Raw genomic sequence first — 22,167 nt, 5'->3', positions numbered from 1 at the left:
TCGTTTTCTAAGATAAAGTTGAGACTCAATATGACTCCAGGAAAATGTAATTACATCAAATCAATTCTCACAGTGTTTTATGGAACGTACAATAGTTCTATGGATTTTCAATGAATCTGTCAACACTCAAATTGTAATTTTTGGTAAATTGTTGTGCCAAAAGTGTTCAAATAATAACACAATTTACAGTGAGTGAAGTAATAGGGAGAAGCTGTGGATGGGTCGTAAAACAAGTGAAGTTCCGCAATAAGAGGCCTATGGTTATGTAGATCAGGCATAAGCAACCTTTGGTAACCCGTGGGCCTGAATCAGAAGTGTACTTATTTAAGCTTATGTTATTACTGATGAATGGAAATTGTTTTTGCAATTTTTCATTGAAGGAACACTTGCGCTTCTTTGAACTCACTCTTGTCGGGAAGTATGGTTATTGGTGAATAACTATACTTAACTAAGGAACTATAGTGTAACATTACGTAGCACACAATACAATATGAAGTTTCCCACGTTCAGATAGGATGTGGAGGTAGAAACCAGTTTTGTGCCTTGTGCGCAACAATGTAAGTGGGTAATCATTATTAAGAGTACAAACTCTTTGACAAAAAGTTTCCCCAACTGAAATAAAACTAGTAATAAAATATATCGATATAGGTGAAATAAATATGTAATTGAGCAGTCCTTGATCTACGATATTTCCGAACTGGCGCAAAAACTTGATAGTGCCACCATTGAGCGTTTGAAGTAGGACATCAAAAGTTAAAAAAAATCGATTTTTCAAAAAGTGTTCATTTTCTAGCGCACATGTTTCTGAAGAGTTTGATGTATAGAACATATATGCTTGAGGAAATGTAAGACAAGTTATTTGGTGTTACGTGTGCCAAAGAGCAGGGCCACACCTCTTCACACACCATTCTTCTATTGCATGTCACTGCATTTCGCTCTGTGGAATTCAAACATGTATGTTTTGTAATGGAAGCCATCAAATTTCTATTAAGGACAGTGGAAATTAAAATGTCCTTTGGTGCCTAATCCCAATCGGCTGGTTTGACATCCTACAGCCCTTAAAAAAAGGACTTATAATTAATACTAGGTGGTATTATTTGTGACCGGTAGAATAACAAGTCTTCAAAAAATTCGCACTCTCTCTTGCCTATTATCTAATAACTTTATCTTCTGTGTGTTATAAAATTAAGTATAGGAAACATAAAACCAGAAAAGATAAGAGACAAGCAAGACAGTACACATTTCTTCAGTTCTTAGGTCCCAGCATTTTTTTCTCTCTAAACTTGCTACAGCCTTTACGTCATGCTTTCCTTTTTGCGAAAGAATCTGTTACTGCATCAAAGCTCGTCAAACGTTTTGCTACACGAAATAAGTCATTGTCTAATACTGAAAAAGCTGTTAATACCAATAGTACACAAGAGTGATGCGGTTTCTCGATTTCATTATGACCATTTTTTTCCGTCTGCTACATAAAACGAAATAAGCCTTTATAATATGCAGCGAGACTGTTTTGGCACAAGCGGTCATTTTTATGGCTCTGAGCACTATGGGACTTAACTTCTATGGTCATCAGTCCCCTAGAACTTAGAACCTAACTAACCTAAGGACATCACACAACACCCAGTCATCACGAGGCAGAGAAAATCCCTGACCCCGCCGGGAATCGAACCCGGGAACCCGGGCGCGGGAAGCGAGAACGCTACTGCACGACCACGAGCTGCGGACGTCATTTTTATCTACCTCATTTACATAAATAAAACGACAGAATATAATTCACGAAGTATCAGTATCACATGCCTATTAGGCATATTACAAGCAAAAAGTTTTATGTTAGGAAATAGTTTCACATTTCATTCATAAGCTCCAGTTTCTCAGGCATGAAATCGAAAAGTAGTAGTGCGAAATTTTTATGTAAATTTGGCATCATCGTGTTCTTCCATATAGTTTGTATGATGTCCCTGTTTTTTTCTCCTTCCTCGTTCTAACAAACAATCTTGTCATCACTATTCCTGCCATTGTCAAAACTTATTCTCTGGCTAACTTCACGAACCCTGCCGGGATCACCGCTATTCCGCGAATAGAACTCATGCGGATGCTAACCGGGCACTGTACAATTGACCCTTAGGAGTGAAGCGATCTGACAAAAATTTTCTGTCAAAATTTCATTTTCCTGAATATATTGCGAAGATTATATGTAATCTTTCTTATCTTTTATTCCTGTTATCGTTTGTTTCTACTCTGGTAGCTGAACCTATGGCTTTCGCTAATAATTATAACAACGCTTATCATTCGCAAACCCAATCAACTACATAAGAAACAGCGATTTTTCGTTCGTTCAGGTTTATCTGGTTCAGGTCGTATAGCCCCTGACCCTTTTGTCTGCAGGGAAGTTCTTTATTTCTTGATGCCACGGAGATTCCCCTGTCAGAGACATCAAGTGCACTATGTACGCATTCAGAAATCAACTTACAATTCGCTCAGAAATCAACTTAGAATAGTTCAAAAATTTTCAGAAACCGACAGGGATATGTTTCGAAATTATATGAATAATGGGAAGACCAATGTGCGTTGGATGCTAGGTGCTTCGTGAAACAACAGTGTTTTCTTCAGGAATATGAATTTGGCGCACCCTTAAATTGTCGCCAGGGGCAGATAACCCGGTTTGCCAACCCCCCCCCCCCCTTCCCCCTCACCCCCTAATACGGGGCCCCAGGATAAATCGTTTGAGAATTGTTAAACCGGAGAGAAACATGCGTTTGGAATTACCTCTGAAAAAATTCGAGACAGAGCTACAAAAATCTTAACTGACCTTCGAAAAAGAAGGAGGGTACATAAATGATTTACTAGAAGCATTAGCGAATTCTTCATAGATTATGACTTCTGCTGATGGCGCAATTATATATTGATGAAAGGCTCCAAAAGCATCCATTGAAACATGTACGTTGGAAGTCTGATTGAAATTACGTTAACTGACAGTAGTCTGAAACACAACTCTTAGAATGGGAATGGCATCTGAATGTGTATTTTGTCTCGTCGCTTATGAGATTTGTCCTCTACTGAACTTTTCTGATAGAATGTAAATGTAATTAAGCTGCGAGAGTGTAAACTGTCATTAACTTTATACCAAACCAAAACTGCATGAATTTACGTAACACCAAAAACTGAATCTGGTGCGATACTATTGTTTTGAAATTGCCCCTGGTAATAAAACTTCATCAATTTGAAAAAAAAATGGTCCCTGTGCTTAATGAATGCTATCCTTTACACAACAAAATTTCGTACCTTTATATTCGCAATGGTGACACTTTTCGCACTGCTCTCTGCTAGTACTTTAAATTATATAGTTAGCGAACAGCTTTTGTGCAAGGCTGTTACGTAGCGTACATTTTAATTAAATCGAATAAGAATGAGACAATAACTTCTTGAGAAAAATAGTTAACCAAAAATGATATGGATCTGGGAACTAGTATTGACTTCAGATAAGTAAAAATATGGCACTAACTTTAAAACTTGTATTTTGACTCATTGAAAATTAATAATGCTCACAATTAACACACTCGATAAACTGATATAACATTAACAATCAGATTTACGAAATCATTGGATGTAAGTGCTATACATTGTCTCAATCATCACTGATGAATACGCATTCCATTAGTAACAAAACAATTTTCTTTACCTTAATTATTTTGAACTTCTGTTGAGATTCCTTTTACAGTTAGTAAACATCATAGTATCTTGAAATAAAAAAATCATTACTGCCTGTAGTGAGTAAGTATATATCCAGCACGTCTTGACACTCGAGAATTCTCCATTCATCTCTCGATCTAAAGTTACTCTAACACATTACCCATAACACCTTGAATCAGCGATCGCTGTTGAATAGCGACGTACTACGCAATCGATACTACATTTGACCATCTTTGGTTCAATATAATATTTTCTTACAGAACTTGAATTAATTTACCTTCTGTATATACCTTTCATAAGTTCGCTGCCTCCTTCTGAAGAATTTGGCAGGATTGTTACGGCAATTGACCATAATAACACAACAAATTCTTAGCATTACATAAATATAGGCTGATAATAGTTCAGGAATGTAGCGTAAAATAGATAATTAATAAAGAAATACAAATCTTTGTGAGCATCTGGCTCCTTGAATAGTATAAAAGTATCATGGGTAATTTGTGAAGCATTTTCGTTAACCATGTAGCATCTGTGGTTAGGAATCATGAATGTACAAACAGTGAGATATGATAGTGTTCATGTGCACAATGAAACTTTGAAATGTAGCCTGATATCTAAGAAAAACACAATAGTATGAGCAACTTGATCTTCACAATGTACATGGGAATCAAAACAAACTGAGTTACAGAATACAGAGTTATAGAAAAACATTACTAAGTATTTAAAAACTTGTTAAGAAATGTAATGCTTATGTGCACTAGTGTGTGAGACCAAGTATGACGCTCATTTCCACAGTTATGACTAATCATAGGCATTGCTACACAAAGCATAGTGTAGCTATATCATGAGTATAAAATAGAAAGTAAAGAGTGAAAAAGGCAAGGATAAAGTCAAAGTTGAGGTAAAGTTACAGTCCAGATGGTCTGCAAATCGAGGATCCATAGACAACGGTTCGTATTTCTTCATCAGAGGATTATATTTTTATGTCATGTTATGCTGAATATTGTTCTGAACGTCACTAGGTATGTCAAAGTAGTAAGATTTGACACTGAGGAGACTCATTGGTGGCAGCGGTAGATATGGTACCCAATGACAAGTCAGCCAGTTACCGGTATATATTAAGTGCTCCCTAGAACAGTTGTGAGCGCAATGAATGTTGCCATTATAGTTCTCTCATTTGTAATTATCGTCGAATCAGTAAGCTTGCATATATTTATATTGTAGTAAATAACTGTACATATCATCACCATCTCAGCGGATATTGTAATAAATAACTGTACATATCATCACCATCTCAGTGGATAAGGTAGAGAAGAACAATAGCATAAAGAGAAAATGGGACTTAAAGAGCCATTAAATGCTTGTAAGATTGCAAAGCATGACAGTAGTGGACATTAATATAAAATCCTAAACTTATGCAGGTAACAATTGCATTATTTATGGCAGCGCCATCAATATATAAGTGATAATTTTGTGATCATAGTTCATTATCTATCAATATGGCACATAGAGAACGTTTTAGACTCATAGTTCATAATTAATCAGTCTATATGCTGTCAGAGCTCGTAAGAAAGAGCAGTATAACAGAATACCTCTATATTAAATCAGATTTGAAACTGGTATTTGTTGCAAATATTGACTATACGTAAGTAATATATCTCGTACAGGGAAGTGAAAATAAAATAATAATAGCAGATGTAAGGAATGTGCGTAACTACTGGGAAAAGTGGTAATAAGGCAATGGAAAGTACACTTTTGTTGCAAAAGAAAATCATTATCGTCCATAATCGTCAAACTAGTCAGTCAAAATAAAGCGAGATAAAAATGTGTGATCACAAAACTATTCTAACATAGAGATGAAAATGTTAAAGAAATTAGAGTGGCTTAACAACTAGAAGCATATAGCATAAGCGTAGATTGGAAATCATACAAAAGAAAAAAAAGGGGCGATTGGAAATGGCTCGTTGTACCTGTAAAATATGACAAAATTGTTATACTGGAATTGTTAATGGCATAGTTCATGCAAACAAAAGGAATATCAGCAGGTGCTAAAAGTCAGTGTAATATCATGTAAAAGAATCGTTAATTCAGAAAAATGCAGTGTATCAAGCGGGGCATGCGTGAATACTCTGCCACTCAAAAGCAAATCTTTTTTTTGTGATACATGAAGTAATACAGTATGACTTTTTTAAATGTCACAAACTCGTCCACTTGCTGGAATTGTCGTAAAATAACTGAAAACCAAGTAAAAACACAAAATTGACTTTGACTCACCTGTACCATTGCCCAGGAGCAGAACATTCAAAGGTGCTCAAAGTACTGAACCTGGACACCGATACACTGGTGGAATTGTTGAATGAAAGAATTATATACTGCTTCCAGTGTTACCTGCTGAAGAGAATTACAAGCAAGCACGAAACGTTCCTGCATGTCCTCTGGAGTTGTTGGAATATCGCGATAGACAACGTCTTTAATGCGTCCCCAAAGGAAAAAGAGTCCAGAGGATTTAAATCAGGAGACCTAGCAGGCCAAGTAACTGTTCCTCCTCGACCAATCCATCTGGCAGGATACCTTCGGTTCAGAACACGACATGCACGCAAGGCATTATGTGCTGGACATCCATCGTGTTGATACCAGATAAGCGTTCTGTTTCTGTCTAAGCCATCGTGGTTTGTCGCTGGATCAATAATGCATGTTCCTTGTATTTACCTGTCCTTTGTTTGAGAAGGAACAGTCATCGGTAAATAGAACAGTAGAGAAGAAGTTCAGGTTGGCGAGGATTTGCTGTTGTACCCACTGACAGACTGTACCCGATTCTGGAAATCATTCCCATGAAATTCTTGATGTAGGTGTACATGGTAAGGATGGAACAGGTGACGGGTAATATGATGTACATTGGTTTTAGGAATGCCAATCTCGTGTTCAAGCTGTCGTTTGCTCACATGTGGATTCATAGCATTGGAAGCGGTGAACAGTAAATTCGGCAGCTTCGTCTGTGCGAGTGCTACGACGATTGCGTTGTCGTGGGTTGAAACTTCCCGTTTCCTTGAGCGTCCCAACAAGACGAGAAAACATCCGTCTGGAAGTTGGGTTCTTGTCAGGATATCGCCCTCTGTACAGTTCCACCGCCTGCGCAGCATTTCGCCTTCCATCAACAACAACAACAATAAAAGAAACGTTATATCGATGCAGTTTATAGGACGGACAGCCTTTACTGTATGCCTACTCTACACAACAGTATTTAAAAGGACTAAACTACTGTACTAAATGTACCCATACATAAGAAAACAGTATGGCAATTGCTGTTCTACTAACTTACATTCCCCATAGATGAGTAGCGTTTCTACCTTCTCTTCGTTGGTGTACATTCTACTCACACAACTCTCCAACTGACGATGGTTGACGGAATGACGAGTGTGCATTCTACTTATGTTTACATTTGTCCTCTGTCAATGTCAGCGCGTGAATGTGTTCCATTACCCCCAGCACCTGCACTAAGCGCTGGGAGCGTCGACGTCAGTGTTGTGTTATGTAATTAATAACTTTGTGTTTCAGTGAATGGTACACTGTGATACATTTTTGAATAGGTCTTGAGGAGAGGAAATGAGTTACCGTATAAAAAATACAGGGTGCAATTTTAAAAAGTCATACAATTGTTCATATATTTGTAAAAAAAATAGCTACAACGAATGCTGATTGATGTCCCCCTGACGCCTAAAGAACATTTTCTTGAAACATTTTTTAATTTGCATCTGGACAAACAGTAATTTAGGGTGGTCAAGATAAATGGGACACCCTGTATGTGTGTGCCAAGTAATGTCATGTTCTTCTACAATAGTTAAAAAGATAATATCTGTACCTCTATTAATGTGCTTTCATAACTTCAAATTATCATAAAGCATTTCTCAAATGGCTCTGAGCACTATGGGACTTAACATCTGAGGTCATCAGTCCCGTAGAACTTACAAATACTTAAACCTAACTAACCTAAGGACAGCACACACATCCATGCCCGAGGCAGGATTCGAACCTGCGACCGTAGCGGTCGCGCGGTTCCAGACTGAAGCGCCTAGAACCGCTCGGCCACTTCGGCCGGCCAGCATTTCTCATTATCATTGTGACCTCTATGTCATAACTTTTCTTTATCTTATCATTCACATAAAATCATTATTATTATTGTCTCTTCATTATTATCACTTCATAAAATATTACGTAATCAAATTGAAACCTATATCTAGCATACATAGAAAATCGTTAGCATATGTCTTGCTTGGTATTGCTATAATACTCATGTTGCTGTCTGAAAAAGAATTGATTGGTGACGGTATATAAATGAGTTTGAAGTATAAGGATGTTACCCTTACGTTTATAATTGGTTGTTTCCTGTTAAACATGCAAGTTAGCAAGTTTACTGTTAACAGATATTATAGTATCCTGCAAATAAAAAAATCATTGCTGCCTGTAGCGAGTAAGTATATATCCAGCACCTATCAGATACAACATGTCTTTACACTTGAGAGTCCTCCATACACCTCTCGATCTAAAGTTACTCTAACACATTACCCATAAAATCTTGAATGAGCGTTCGCTGTTGAGCAGCGACGCTACTATAAAATCGATACTACATTTAACCATCTCTGGTTCAATATAACATTTTCGTACAAAACTTGAATTAATTTACTCTGTGTATATATCTTTCGCCGTATAAGATTCAGCCGGCAGACTGATGGAACAGGCTCACAACTAGTTCGAAGCAGACAGCTTAACTCTTACAGATATTAATATCGTCCAATCCGAAACAAATAAATGATGTACAGGTAGCTGAAGTAGAAATCAATGAGCATACCCTGGATGACATGCGTGAAGTTGGCGTCTATATAGATAACAAACTGAATTGGCACTAGCGCACTGAAAACAATCACAAGGCTCAATCCTGCCTGCATTTTACTCAGAGATACGAGTATGCCTCACTGTATTGACTTGCAATGAGGACTGCAGGCTTACTTTACATACTTTGACTCACAGTCAGTTCTATCTTTAGGAACAGCTAAGCTAAGGTCAAAAGAGTATTTATTCTACGGAAGCATGTAGTAAGACTATCGTGCAAAGTTTTTACCCGAAAATCTTGCAGAACCCTCTTCTGGAACCTTGGGTTTCTTACAATTATGTGCCAAAATATACAAGCCCTACTCCATGGTGGTTTTGTGGTTCAAAGTAAGACTGACTTCAAAATGAACTGTCAAAACCATAATCACAATATCAGCCGTAAAAATAATTCCCATGTAACATATGCGTCCCTGTCTGTTCTGGCGCAGAAGTCTGCAATAGGTGGCTGATTTACAACAAACAGTAAACTGGAAATACATGTTGTACAACAAAGTAAAAACACTTTATTAGCCCCTTCTGTAATTTATCAGAATACTTAGAATCATAGATATAAATTCTGGTCGACAGTAATGGTCATATGAAACATCATTTTAACTTTTATAGTAACTGAGAAGGGAATGTACAGAAATCTGAAGTCAATTTATAATAAAATAATTGTTTTACTTATGATAGCTGCTTATACGAGGCATCAGGGAAGTTGCTATGCAGTTACAACATATGTTGGAGGTAACGCTATGCAAGTCCCAACACGCTTAATTTTATTGATCTGATTGAGATATGTATCTCACGAGCGCAGTTATTTCAGTTTTCAGTTCACAAAGAGTTCTTGGCCTATTGGCTAAATGGTTCAAATGGCTCTGAGCACTATGCGACTTAACTTCTGAGGTCATCAGTCGCCTAGAACTTAGAACTAATTAAACCTAAGTAACCTAAGGACATCACATACATCCATTGCCCGAGGCAGGATTCGAACCCGCGACCGTAGCGGTCGTCCGGCTCCAGACTGCAGCGCCTAGAGCCGCACGGCCACTCCGGTCGGCTCTTGGCCTATTGCGTTAGACTATAGATTTTGCTGCTTCCACAAATAAAAACGTCTGGTGGAATAAGGCCCATTGGACGAAGTGGCCATAGGTTCTCCAAAAATCCTTCAAGAAGGCCCATAACGTTGTTAGCTGTTTGCGCAGCAGCGCCATCTTGTTGAAACCACGAGTAGCAGTGCCAGATTGAGTCAGATTGCTAAGAAGAGGACGTTAGTTTGCTTTAGGCCTCAAACTTTAGGATATAAAATTAAACAGCACATTCCGAAATAACTTATCTCGATTTAATTTGGGCAGATTTAGAGATAACACTAGTCAAATCAGTGTCTCTAAGCAAATCAGTTTCTATGTTCAGTAAGGTGAATTCGTTCAAGGACGATCCGAATTCCCCCTCCCCCCCCCCACCCCCGCAACACTTAAATGAAATTACGCAAGACCTAGTGAATTTGAAAGATACTTTAATTTGGGATACGCACTATCGATAGACAACAAAACCAGCGACAGATTTAAATGATCTATATACCCATAGTACTAATGGCTGCCGCCTATCCCTATTTTAGCCAAGAACAACTACTGTCAGTTTTTTGCCTCACTTGAGCTCAGTTGTTTTGTTAATCAGTTCAGTTCTTACTTGCAGTTGAATTTAATGTAAGTGCAGCCATTTATTGGTCTTGTACTGTCTGCGGTTGTGGTACAATTTCTGATCATGGATAAGTTTGTAACAAGAAAGAAGGTAAACTTATTGGCAGTTTAAAACTGTGTGCTGGACCGAGACTCGAACTCGGGACCTTTGCCTTTCGCGGGGAAGTGCTCTACCAACTGAGCGACTCAAGCCCCGTCCCCACAGCTTTACTTCTGCCAGTACCTCGTCTCCTATCTTCCAAACTTTACAGAAGCTCTCCTGCGAACCCTGCAGAACTAGCACTCCTAAAAGAAAGGATATTGCGGAGACATGGCTTAGCCACAGCCTGGAGGATGTTTCCAGAATGAGGAAGAAGAGGAAAACCGGTTTTCAGTTGTCCGCTAGCCTTAAGTTAAAAAATGTACCCACAGTTATAGTAACCTAATTACCTATCTATAGCAGTTTAATCTATGCACTGGAGTAATGATTTGGAGAGTGGTGGAGCTTTGGGGTTGCAATATTTCGGTGTTTCACAAGGCAGCGGAGCGGTAAATATCATAACATTAACACATAAATATCATGACGTTAAAATAATAATATTAAATTAAAATCAATGCATAGAAATACACTTGGAATTGCCTGCGTCGCCCAAAAATCGCGTTGATCAACAAAAATATCACCCAAACGTCGATAACTGCATTTCCTTAAAAACATTGCTAAATATTCTATCATTAGTAGCTCAAATGGCAAAATATCGCCGATCTGGTGACCTAGGCGGTACTCAGTTATGAAAACCATTTCCGATACGGAAAGATGGCGCGGGGTTTGGGGCGAGCGGAAGGGGTGCGTGGTGACAGCACATTCTACAGTTCGTTCTTTTCTAAAAGGTATTTTCAGCGGGCTGCTTAAATGTGTCCGAATCAACTGCGCCCTGTATTCCCCCCCCCCCCCCCCCCCCACGTCGAAAATGTATTTACGCTCTTGTAATATTATAATAAATGCACTATTCGATCTTAAATATGTGTGCATTCAAGCACTATCAAATGACTAAGCAATGAAAATTAAAGAAAAAAACATGCAGCGTCAGAATTCAACTTTTACTGCGAAGCACTTAATTTTATTTTAAAATAATGTACAACAACCAGTTTTTCCAGATTCTCTACTGAGTGGGGCAGCCCTGCACGTTGAGCCGCTGAGCTAGCAGTCCCTGGATTCGGGAGGGGAGATGGTTTGAAACCATCCTTCAGCGACCTTGAAAATGGCTTTCTGTGGTTTTCCATTTTCAGTTTAGGCAAATGCCGAGGTCCGTGCCCTACCATAGGCCAAAGCCAATTCCTTCCTAATTCCTTTCTTTCCTGACTGATCCCAGTTTCCTTAAAGATGCGGCTACTCTACTTAGATGAAAAGAGCTACATTGAAGGCGAGCTGAACATATCTTCAGAGACTCACGGCGCTAAAAGCCGCAGAATAAATAAATAATAGTACAAGTTCTCCTCATTCAGTCTCTTTCATTTGCCTAACGAAATATTTTTTAATGCAGAAAATGATCTTTCTAAATTGCAAAAAGTGACAGATGTCTACTTAAATTAGGAAATCTGGGAAAGTGTAAGGTTGAATGATTCAAGATTTTTTTGTATCTTCTCCACCAAAAATTGTTTTAGGTTCTCTGTCGAACAGAGCTCCCTTTATTCCAAAGCCCTGTAGGTAATAATCACGCTCTCCCGAAAAATTTACATTTGTCCATTCCTGATCACTTTCTCAGCTCAAATCCAGACTGAAAGAAGATGAGTGTAAAATGACGTTTAAGGGTGAAGAGGAATTGGAACATGATTGCTTCTTAGTGGTTTGTCGAACCACTCCTAAGTGGCATTCCTAAGTAACCAGCACTCCTAAGTAACCAGATTATGTCTCTATTTGGTGAAAACTCACAAATCATTGTCAAATAAAAGGGCTTATACCATTCATTATGGAAATTTTCAGAATAAATGAATAACATGAGTTTTTTCGGGTCTTCTTCAACAAATCGGACCACACTCCTCCCCCTGTCCCGCCCACCGCCTTTGACAAAATCGTGGCCAAATCCTTGACTTGTTTAGACTTCTTGTCTCATTTTTAATGTGCTTTAATGCTGAAACAGAAAGTTCTCCACTGCAGCTGGTGATTATCGAAGATAGTTAAATGCATAAGGCTATTTCTAAATTTGGGAAATACGATTCTAATCAATTTTATATTAAACGTTTATAAAACTGCAGTTCAAGGGGGTCAAGCTTTTGTTGTCAGTCGCAGCAGCTACATCTGTTTTGAGCAGCTCAACAAACCGCACCAGTCCGTCAACTAGGCTTTCCTTCAAATCGTCTGGGTAAGCACTGACGATAGTTTGAATTCAGTTCAAGATCTCGTCTGCTGCTAAAGACTTGGTTGAAGGTTTCGAAATACACTACTCACTTGTTGGTATCCCATTACGCACTTAGCTAATGCAGGCAGCACATTATCAATTATGTCAATACACAATTGAATTTCATAATGTCGTTCAGGCGTTCGAATTTCTCCAACTTCATCGAGTGTAGCAGAGCCGCTCAAATGGTCGTACTTTGTGTGCAATGATACCAGGAAATCAGCTACTTCCTGAAGTCTAGAGATGGTTTCCTGACAATTGTGCATTCTTCTTACGTCAGAGGCCGACTTGTAGCTTTGCGGTCTAGTTAAAAGTGGCAAGAAAATTTATTTCGGACTTGAATGGTGCTGAGTGGTATGCTTCATGAAGACGGTATATATTCGAAATACTCTGTAAAATTTCTCTTTTACAACATCGTTCTAAGAACAAGATAATTGGTTTCCAATAGTCAGTGCAGTTTCTGCCTGCTGAAGATACAAATACTGGGAAGGAATGCACCAACTTTTTCGTTTACACCAGTAGCGAAACCGTTCTTCTGTGCCTTATGCACAAATTCTATACCATATTGCACAGATCAGCTCACAGTGTATATTTAACATGCTCAACGAATAATTACATCAGACTGAAAAGCACCATCAGGCTGGAGAAGCCTTCGAAAAAAAAAGAAACAAAAAAAAAAAGTTAAACCGGCGAAGCAACTAATGGAACTCTTGAAAAAGCGAAATTTTACATCCGCAACGTGGTCAAACAATAATTGAAGACGAGCATTTTAAATTCTTAGCATGGGTGGACAAGCAGGGTTAGAGAGACCAAACTAAGACGTCATCTGTCCCTCAAGTCGAGAGTAGTCTCCAGAGAGGAAGGATACAAAATAAAAATCCCGATGAACCAACTGTACCCTATAATTAAGTAAACCAAGATAATGAAGCAAGGAGAAACGAGAGAGGGGTAAAAGGATGAAGGTGGGAGAACTGTTCAGTTCAGAAAGCAGTTGGAGGCCCCCAGCACACGTCATGCGATGGTAGACGCACCCTTTCATCCTCTGTGTCTGACCGATGCTTCCATACCCTCCATTACCACAAGAAAACTAGCAATACGGATAACTGGGAAAAATCTCAGGAAAGAGAACGACGACAACGAGACAGTAAACCAACGACAGATGTAAAAGAAAGAGAAACATTAAAAAGGTGGGAAAGGCAGAAGCGAGAACAGCCATGTGCCTCTGGGATCGGAGCAGGCGACAGGATACCCCCTCCAATTCCTCAAGCGGCCGACGAAGCTAATGTGCTAAATGTCACAGAGAGGAGTTGAAACCACTTTCATGGGTGAAACGTAAAACCAGATCAGCCGCTTTGGGGTCGTCCGCTAGCACCAGAGGTAGCATGTCAGCAAGTTTAAGGTTTATCCGTAATGTGGCCAAATTAGAGCAGCCCAGTAAGATGTGGACCACCGTCAGACGGGCACCACACCGACAATGCGACGGGACTTTATTTCGGAGGATGTGGCCGTGGGTTAGTCAAGTGTGGCCACTGTGAAGCCGATAGAGAATAGTATGTTCCCTATGACAAGCATGAAGGGAAGATAGCCACACAGTCGTGATGCCCTTTACGGTTCGTAGTTTATTTAGAGAAACCAGGGCACACTAGTCAGTGTTCCAAGCCTCCAACAACTGATGGCGCACAGTCGACCGAAGGCCCAGTTCCGGTACCCCACCTCCTGAGTCGGCATCCTGGTACCAACTTGGCCAACTGATTAGCATATTCATTCCATGGGATCCTAATGTGACCCGAGGTAAGACGAAGATGACCGACAATCTATCTTGGTGGAGGTCATAAAAAAGATCCTGGATAGTCACAACCACTGCGTGTCGAAGGTAGCACTGGTCGATAACCTGAAGACTATTCAGGGAGTCACTGCCGATTAAGAACGTCTCACTGGTGCAGAAACAAATATGGCTGAGGGCTCGAGTGATGGCCACCAGTTCAGCAGTGAATACACCGTATCCCTTCGGTAGGGATCGTAGTTCGTTGAACCCAAATGTGTGTAGACAGAACCGGTTCGTCTGTCGATTATAGAGCCATCAGTATATACCACTTCTGTACCGGTTAAATTCTTAGGACTGAGAGTAGATGGAAGACTCACTTGGAAGTATAAAGTTCAAAATATTGTGCAGAAACTGAATGCTGCAGTCATCACTACAAGAATGATGTCCACTGACTCTGACAATGGTACACGAGGACCTGTTGACTTTGCCGGCCGGAGTGGCCCAGCGGTTGTAGGCGTTACAGTCTGGAACCGCGCGACTGCTACGGTCGCAGGTTCGAATCCTGCCTCGGGCATGGATGTGTGTGATGTCTTTAGGTTAGGTAGGTTTAAGTAGTTCTAAGTTCTAGGGGACTGATGAGCACAGCAGTTAAGTCCCATAGTGCTTAGAGCCATTTTGAGCCTGGTGACTTTCCTTACTATCACTCTGTTATCTCTCATTGTTTTACATTTTGGGGCAATTCTGTACACTCACCAAGAATATTCTCAGCCAAGAAAGGGCGCTCTGTCTGATCTGCGGTGTCAGTTAGTGATCTGTGTGTAGGTCGTTATTCAGGGGTGCCGGAATTCTAACTCAGCAATCCCCGTACAAATTTCCATTATGGCCTTTGTTGTTGACAGTATTGTCCCATTCAGAAGAAACTACAATATTCATTCAGTGAACACTAGATAGAAAAAAGATTTGTGGCTTATGGCATGCTCCTTCTAGCTTCTACAGGAGTTCCTCACGTTAGTTGAGAATTTTTATCAAAAGTACGATCATATGGGGTATCAGACGAAATGTGTCACTACATTGAAGATTTATTGGTAGGGAGGACGCAGCATTTTATCTTGAATAGAAAGCCATCGACAGGTTTAGAACTAACTTCGAATGTAGCCCAGGGAAGTGTGTTGGTTCGCCGGCCGGAGATGGCCGAGCTGTTCTAGGCTCTACTGTCTGGAACCGCACGACCGCTACGGTCGCGGGTTCGAATCCTGCCTCGGGCATGGATGTGTGTGATGTCCTTAGGTTAATTAGGTTTAAGTAGTTCTAAGCTCTAGGGGACTGATGACCTCAGTAGTTAAGTCCCATAGTGCTCAGAGCCATTTGAACCATTTTGTGTTGGCTCTCTTGTTGTTCATGTTGTATATTAATGACCTTGGGGACAATATTAATAGTAGTAATCTCAGACTTTTCGCAGAGGATGCAGTTATCTGAAGCGAAGTACCGTATGAATGAAGCTGTACAAATATTCATTAGACATAGATAAGATTTTAAAGTGGTGCAATGACTGGGAGCTTGCTTCAAATATTCAAAAATATAAAATAGTGTGCTTCACAAACCGAAGAAGAGATAGTGTCCTGTGAATATATTAGGTTAGTGCATAAATTAGTAGCATTTTTCCCCAAGTTTAACAAACACAACATGTACACATGACAGAGGCTTTAGTCACCAATAATATAATCGCATGGAGAGCTGCATCAAACCAGTCTTAAGACTGAAGACCACAACAACAACAACATAATCTCCTTCACTTTTTACAACAATCTGCCATCGCTGGCTTTTCATTTCCGCGACTGTAGAATTCACATGGTTTTGTGGCGGAGAACTCGTTCATCAACCAGTTGATGACAAGCAAGCAGATGCGCGCATGTGGCCGCCAGCTGATTTTTGTGATTTTGGCATAGAGCATGCGGTACCCACACACCCTATCTTTGAACGTTCTCCATCTCATGCAAACGTCGCACGAAATGGGAATGTTTACAGTTCATCACATTTGCCAGTTCTCGAGCACACTGACGGTATCATTGTGGATTAATGCGTTTAAACGATCTTCATCATACCCCTAAGGTCACTAATGTCAAAACGATGCACCTTAAGAGGAGGAAATCATTTTACTGCCGTGCTCTGTGTAAAGACATTAACTCCATTTTCTAGCGTCTACAGGTTCACCCACTAGCTCCAAATGACAAAATATAAACTCAAACAGCAACAGTGAACTACAAATAAAAAATGTCAATCGATAAATGAACCCATAGCAACAGGGATAACAACATGCAAAACAAACACGCTGCGAACTCATGCACCAACCTAATAATATTTGTGAGTCACAGTAGGAATCGGTCATCTCATACAAATACTAGGGTGTAACGCTTGGTAGGGACATGAAGTGGAACGATCACATAGGCTCTGTGGTGGGTAAATCAGCTAGGTGACTTCCATTTATTGGTAGAATATTAGGGAAATGTAATCAGCCTCCAAAGGAGATTGCTTAAAAATTACTTGTGGAACTCATCCTGTAATACTTTTTAAGAGTTTGGGACCAATACCAAATAGACCTAGCAACGAATGTTGAACGTATACAGTGAGGGCTGCACGAATAGTCAGAGGTTTGTTTGACCCGCGGGGCAGTGGCACTGAGATGTTGAAGGAACTGAACTGACAGAGTGTTCAAGACAGGCAGAAACTGTCTCGAGAAAGTCTACTTATAAAGCTTCAAGGAGAGGCTTTAAATGATGACTCTACAAATATACTGCAACCCTATACATATCGCGCCAGTAGAGATCGTGAGGATAAGATAAGTTTAATTATAGTACGCACAGAGGCATTTTAAGAATCATTTTTCCCGTGCCCCATACGCGAATGGGAGGGAAGAAACCCTAATAACTGTTACAGTGGGACATACCCTCTGCAATGCACTTCACAGTGGACATTTACTTTTGACAAAATTCGTTTATATAACCGAAGATACATGTTGTGACGATGACTTGTGTTCTGCTCAAGTTTAATGATTTTTAATACGTGTAACACTTCATAATGGCTTAAGACCGAAATCTAGATTGTGGAATAAAACTTGCTGTACAGTAAAATGGCGGCTATATCTTTCAAAAACACTTCACAGTGGTTCACAGAGTATAGATATAGATTTAGAATTTTTTTCAGTAATGTATTATTTATTCTTATACACCGTCACAAACTTTTCGTTTGTTATTACCGGGCGAGGTGGCGCAATGGCTAGCACACTGGACTCGCATTCGGGAGGACGACGGTTCAACCCCGCGTCCGGCCATCCTGAATTAGGTGTTCCGTGATTTCCCTAAACCGCTCCAGGCAAATGCCGGAATAGTTCTTTTGAAAAGCATGGCCGACTTCCTTCCCCGTCCTTCCCTAATCCAATGAGACCGATGACCTCGATGTCTGGTCTCCTCCCCCCAACAACCCAACCACCTTTTCATTTGTTGTTAATCTTTCTTATACAAATTTTCTAATCAGCGATCTGATTCATTCTATGACCAAATGTAATGGTCACACAGAACGTGATAGATAAATACATGAACATAGTAGTATGTATCAACTTACCATTATTTATTCCTCTGATTTATAACAGAACAAGAAGTACTCTTAAATATATATTGCACAACAGAAGAAGCTGATAACTTGAGAGCAGACCAAAACTGGAGGCTATGACGCTCATTTCAGTATCATGGTTTACGCGCTTGCTGAAATCCCATTACCTCTGTTCCAGGACGTCGACAGACTGTACAAGCAGTTGCCAAACTGCATCGGCCGCTTCCTCGTAACACAGGACACGTTTAACCACCTCGACTTCATGTGGGCCATCCACGCCAGGGACCTGGTGTACAACAAAGTTGTCAGTCTGATGAGCCGCTACGTGTGACCTGTAGCGGGTGTTTTCTTCCATATCATCAAGATGGAAATACTCTGTTAAAATAAAGATATGTCGAAAGATGTAACCAACGTTGTCAATAAATATTATAAAGTCTTAACCTCTAGCGTTCGAATATTCTTGTTGTTGTTGTTGTTGTTGTTGTGGTCTTCAGTCCTGAGACTGGTTTAATGCAGCTCTCCATGCTACTCTATCCTGTGCAAGCTTCTTCATCTCCCAGTACCTACTGCACACTACATCCTTCTGAATTTGCTTAGTGTGTTCATCTCTTGGTCTCCCTCTACGATTTTTACCATCCACGCTGCCCTCCAGTACTAAATTTGTGATCCCTTGATGCCTCAGAACATGTCCTACCAAACGATCCCTTCTTCTAGTCAAGTGCTACAAACTCCTCTTCTCCCCAATTCTATTCAATACCTCCTCATTAGTTATGTGACCTACCCATCTAATCTTCAGCATTCTTCTGTAGCACCACATTTCAAAAGCTTCTATTCTCTTCTTGTCTAAACTATTTATCGTCCATGTTTCACTTCCATACATGGCTACACTCCATACAAATACTTTCAGAAACGACTTCCTGACACTTAAATCAATACTCGATGTTAACAAATTTCTCTTCTTCAGAAACGCTTTCCTTGTCATTGCCAGTCTACATTTTATATCCTCTCTACTTCGACCATCATCAGTTATTTTGCTCCACAAATAGCAAAACTCCTTTACTACTTTAAGTGTCTTATTTCCTAATCTAATTCCCTCAACAAATTCGACTACATTCCATTATTCTCGTTTTGATTTTGTTGATGTTCATCTTATAACCTCCTTTCAAGACACTGTACATTCCATTCAACTGCTCTTCCAAGTCCTTTGTGTCTCTGACAGAATTACAATGTCATCGGCGAACCTCAAAGTTTTTATTTCTACTCTATGGATTTTAATACCTACTCCGAACTTTTCTTTCGTTTCCTTTACTGCTTGCTCAATATACAGACTGAATAGCATCGGGGAGATGCCACAACCCTGTCTCACTCCCTTCCCAACCACTGCTTCCCTTTCATGTCCCTCGACTCTTATAACTGCCATCTGGATCTGTACAAACTGTAAATAGACTTTCACTCTCTGTATTTTACCCCTGCCACCTTCAGAATTTGAGAGAGAGTATTCCAGTCAACATTGTCAAAAGCTTTCTCTAAGTCTACAAATGCTAGAAACGTAGGTTTGCCTTTCCTTAATCTATTCTTTGTGCTTAGTGAATGGATAGTGAAGTGGTTTGTGATATACAGTTTATGTGTATATACGTACAGTAGCTGCTGACACACACAGTCAGTACACAGAATATCTCTTGCAAAATCTGCAGAACTGGCATTCTTGGGAAAAGAACTAATCCGTTTCCAACCTGTCATCTCGATCAGAAAATCTAGTCCAACAAATTCGTGAGAGCTTGTACAGAATGTGTATCAGTAGGTCAGAGGCACAAACCTTCAAATTATCTGAAACAAGCAATAAGCACGCTTTGTAAGGTTCTGTCTGGTTGATTGGCGAGACGACCAACTATATTTATCAACAGTACTGAAGTAGAAAAGACAACGGCCTTGCAGCAGTGGATACACTGGTTCCTGTCAGATCACTGAAGTTATGCACTGTCGGGTCGTGGCTGGCACTTGGATGGGTGACCATCCGGGCTGCCATGAACTGTTGCCAATATTTGGGGTGCATTCAGCCTTGTGATGCCAACTGAGGAGCTACTCGACCGAATAGTAGCGGCTCCGGTCAAAGAAAACCATCATAACGACTGGGAGAGCGGTGTGCTGACCACACGCCCCTCCTATCTGCATCCTCAGCTGAGGATGACAAGGCGGTCGGATGGTCCAGATGGACCACTTGTGGCCTGAAGACGGACTGCTCAGTGCAGAAGTAGAAACATTGTTTTCGTAACGTATGTGCAGGCGCAAGAATGACACCTCAACTCTAACACTTTTTGTCTTATGTTTGTTTTTACAAGGATCACTGTAAAATGGTCGAATGGACAAACATAATCTAGGAGTAAAATTATAATAAACTAGCGACGCGACCCGATTTCACAGATGTAGCCCTAAGTATTTAAAGCTTTAGTATCAAAATCCCTATAGCAGTTCCTCAGATTAGCCTTTGCTTCTTCTAATTCCTGCTTTTTCCCGGCCTTATCCCATATCTTCACGTGGTCGACATGTTATCTACTGGATTTAGTAATGTTGGTTGTAGAGGGTGGCCAGATGCCCCTTCTGCAACCATCTCTTATCCACAGAGACTTAATTAGTGCACCCCAGCTGTCTTCAAGCGATGTGACATCTGGTGACCAGTCCAGATGCGGGAAGCTGGCTAAAAACAACATCCATGCTATCCAGCACATCAGTCCTCGTCGTTAATCCACTGGACGAATTCGATCAGAGGCTATTATACCTCCCCAGATCCCGGAAGAGGGGTAGCCAACGAGTGCAGAAATATGGGCGAGTTGAGATTTGCCTTCATTTGTAGTTAGAACAACATGATGAGAGACTTTAATTCACCATAGTTTAACCAATTTACACGAAATATTTATAAATAAGTTATATACACAAACCTTTCTCATGAATCAGTAAACCGTATAAGAGTACCTACAGCTCTTCCTGAGATTGACCTTCCCATGCAGACGGAAATCCCGAAGGGGGACTTCGAACCGTTTACACAGGCTGACAAATAACACAGACTACAAGGTACTATTCACTACGGAAACAGAAATGTAAGAAACAATGCACTACCTCGATCTTGACCTCAAAATTAGAATCTAGTGTCAGACACAGCTTCAGCTACAGGCACACTAAGCACAAGGAATCAACACAGCATAAAACAATGGATGCTCAGCGAGACAGTACACAATCTACACAACACAGTTAAAATGAACACAGAAACAGAAGAGGTCGTGTTGTGCATTCATACAGCGTGGTCACTGCACATAAGACGCTGCCACCGCCTTCTCAAGCACCGTGTGCCAATGATCAAGTACCAGCAGCGCAACATACTTCAAAGTGGTTCCAGTGGGGGTGCCACAAGAGATGCAGCAGTCAAACTGATGGAGTCAACGTAGCCAATCAGGATGCAGCCTCACATGATTAAGTTGCGTCGTCGCAGCCCAGAAGGGATCTGCACCCTATATATTGCCCGCCGACTCGATCCCCCCCACCCCCCTGGTGTCCATCTTCCTCTCCATCCCTAGCCCGTTGCCGTGCCTTTACCACTGTGTCCCACCCTCTCTCCATCCCCACACCCTCCACCTCCTTACCCAATGCAACTTCAAGCACCTACCCCTCCTGGATGATGAACTTCGCCCTGATGTCTACCCCTCCTACCACCTCTAACCCCACCTTCCTCCTGCCTCCTCCTCAGGGCTCTCTCACCTCCCCCTTCCTTCTCCTGAGCGACTTTCACCCTCCTAGACCCCCTCCCTCTCCCATACTCCCCTTAAGTGTGTCTGCACTCTTTCCTGCCTTTTCTTCCCTCTTCATCTCCCACCCTGCCTGTCTCCTGCCTCTTGGGGCGACCCCTGTTCCCCTTTCTCCTCTTCCTCCCACCTCCCCATCCCCCCCCCCCTCTTTTTACCTCCTCTCCAACCTCCAGTCCTTCGGCAGGTCCCTACCAGTGTTTTTTTTAAATTCTTTGTGAGTGTTTCGTCGTTTCCAGTGGTTTTGTTTTTTAAATGTTACGCTCTGATTGAATTTTATACTGTGGCCGACTTTTACCTTGTGCTTGACCACAGTGATTTTAAGAGTGCAACGAATTGCCAGCTGTGTTCTTTTAACTTTATGTTGACTTTTG

At 40.7% G+C, this 22,167-nt stretch overlaps 1 protein-coding gene across 1 annotated transcript in view; it reads left to right on the top strand.

Moving 5' to 3' along the window:
• Positions 1-18,433, top strand: part of LOC126094714 (lipase 3-like) — an 80,191-nt gene extending 61,758 nt beyond the window's left edge. Inside the window, exon 8 of the mRNA XM_049909249.1 lies at positions 18,178-18,433. Within this exon, the coding sequence (XP_049765206.1) occupies positions 18,178-18,330 (153 nt within the window). The 3' untranslated portion in view covers positions 18,331-18,433. The remainder of the gene's footprint in view (positions 1-18,177) is intronic.
• Positions 18,434-22,167: the final 3,734 nt, after the last annotated feature.

This window comes from Schistocerca cancellata, chromosome 8, assembly GCF_023864275.1.
Source record: "Schistocerca cancellata isolate TAMUIC-IGC-003103 chromosome 8, iqSchCanc2.1, whole genome shotgun sequence".
NCBI lineage: Eukaryota > Metazoa > Arthropoda > Insecta > Orthoptera > Acrididae > Schistocerca > Schistocerca cancellata.
This window is presented reverse-complemented; position numbering and strand designations above follow the sequence as displayed.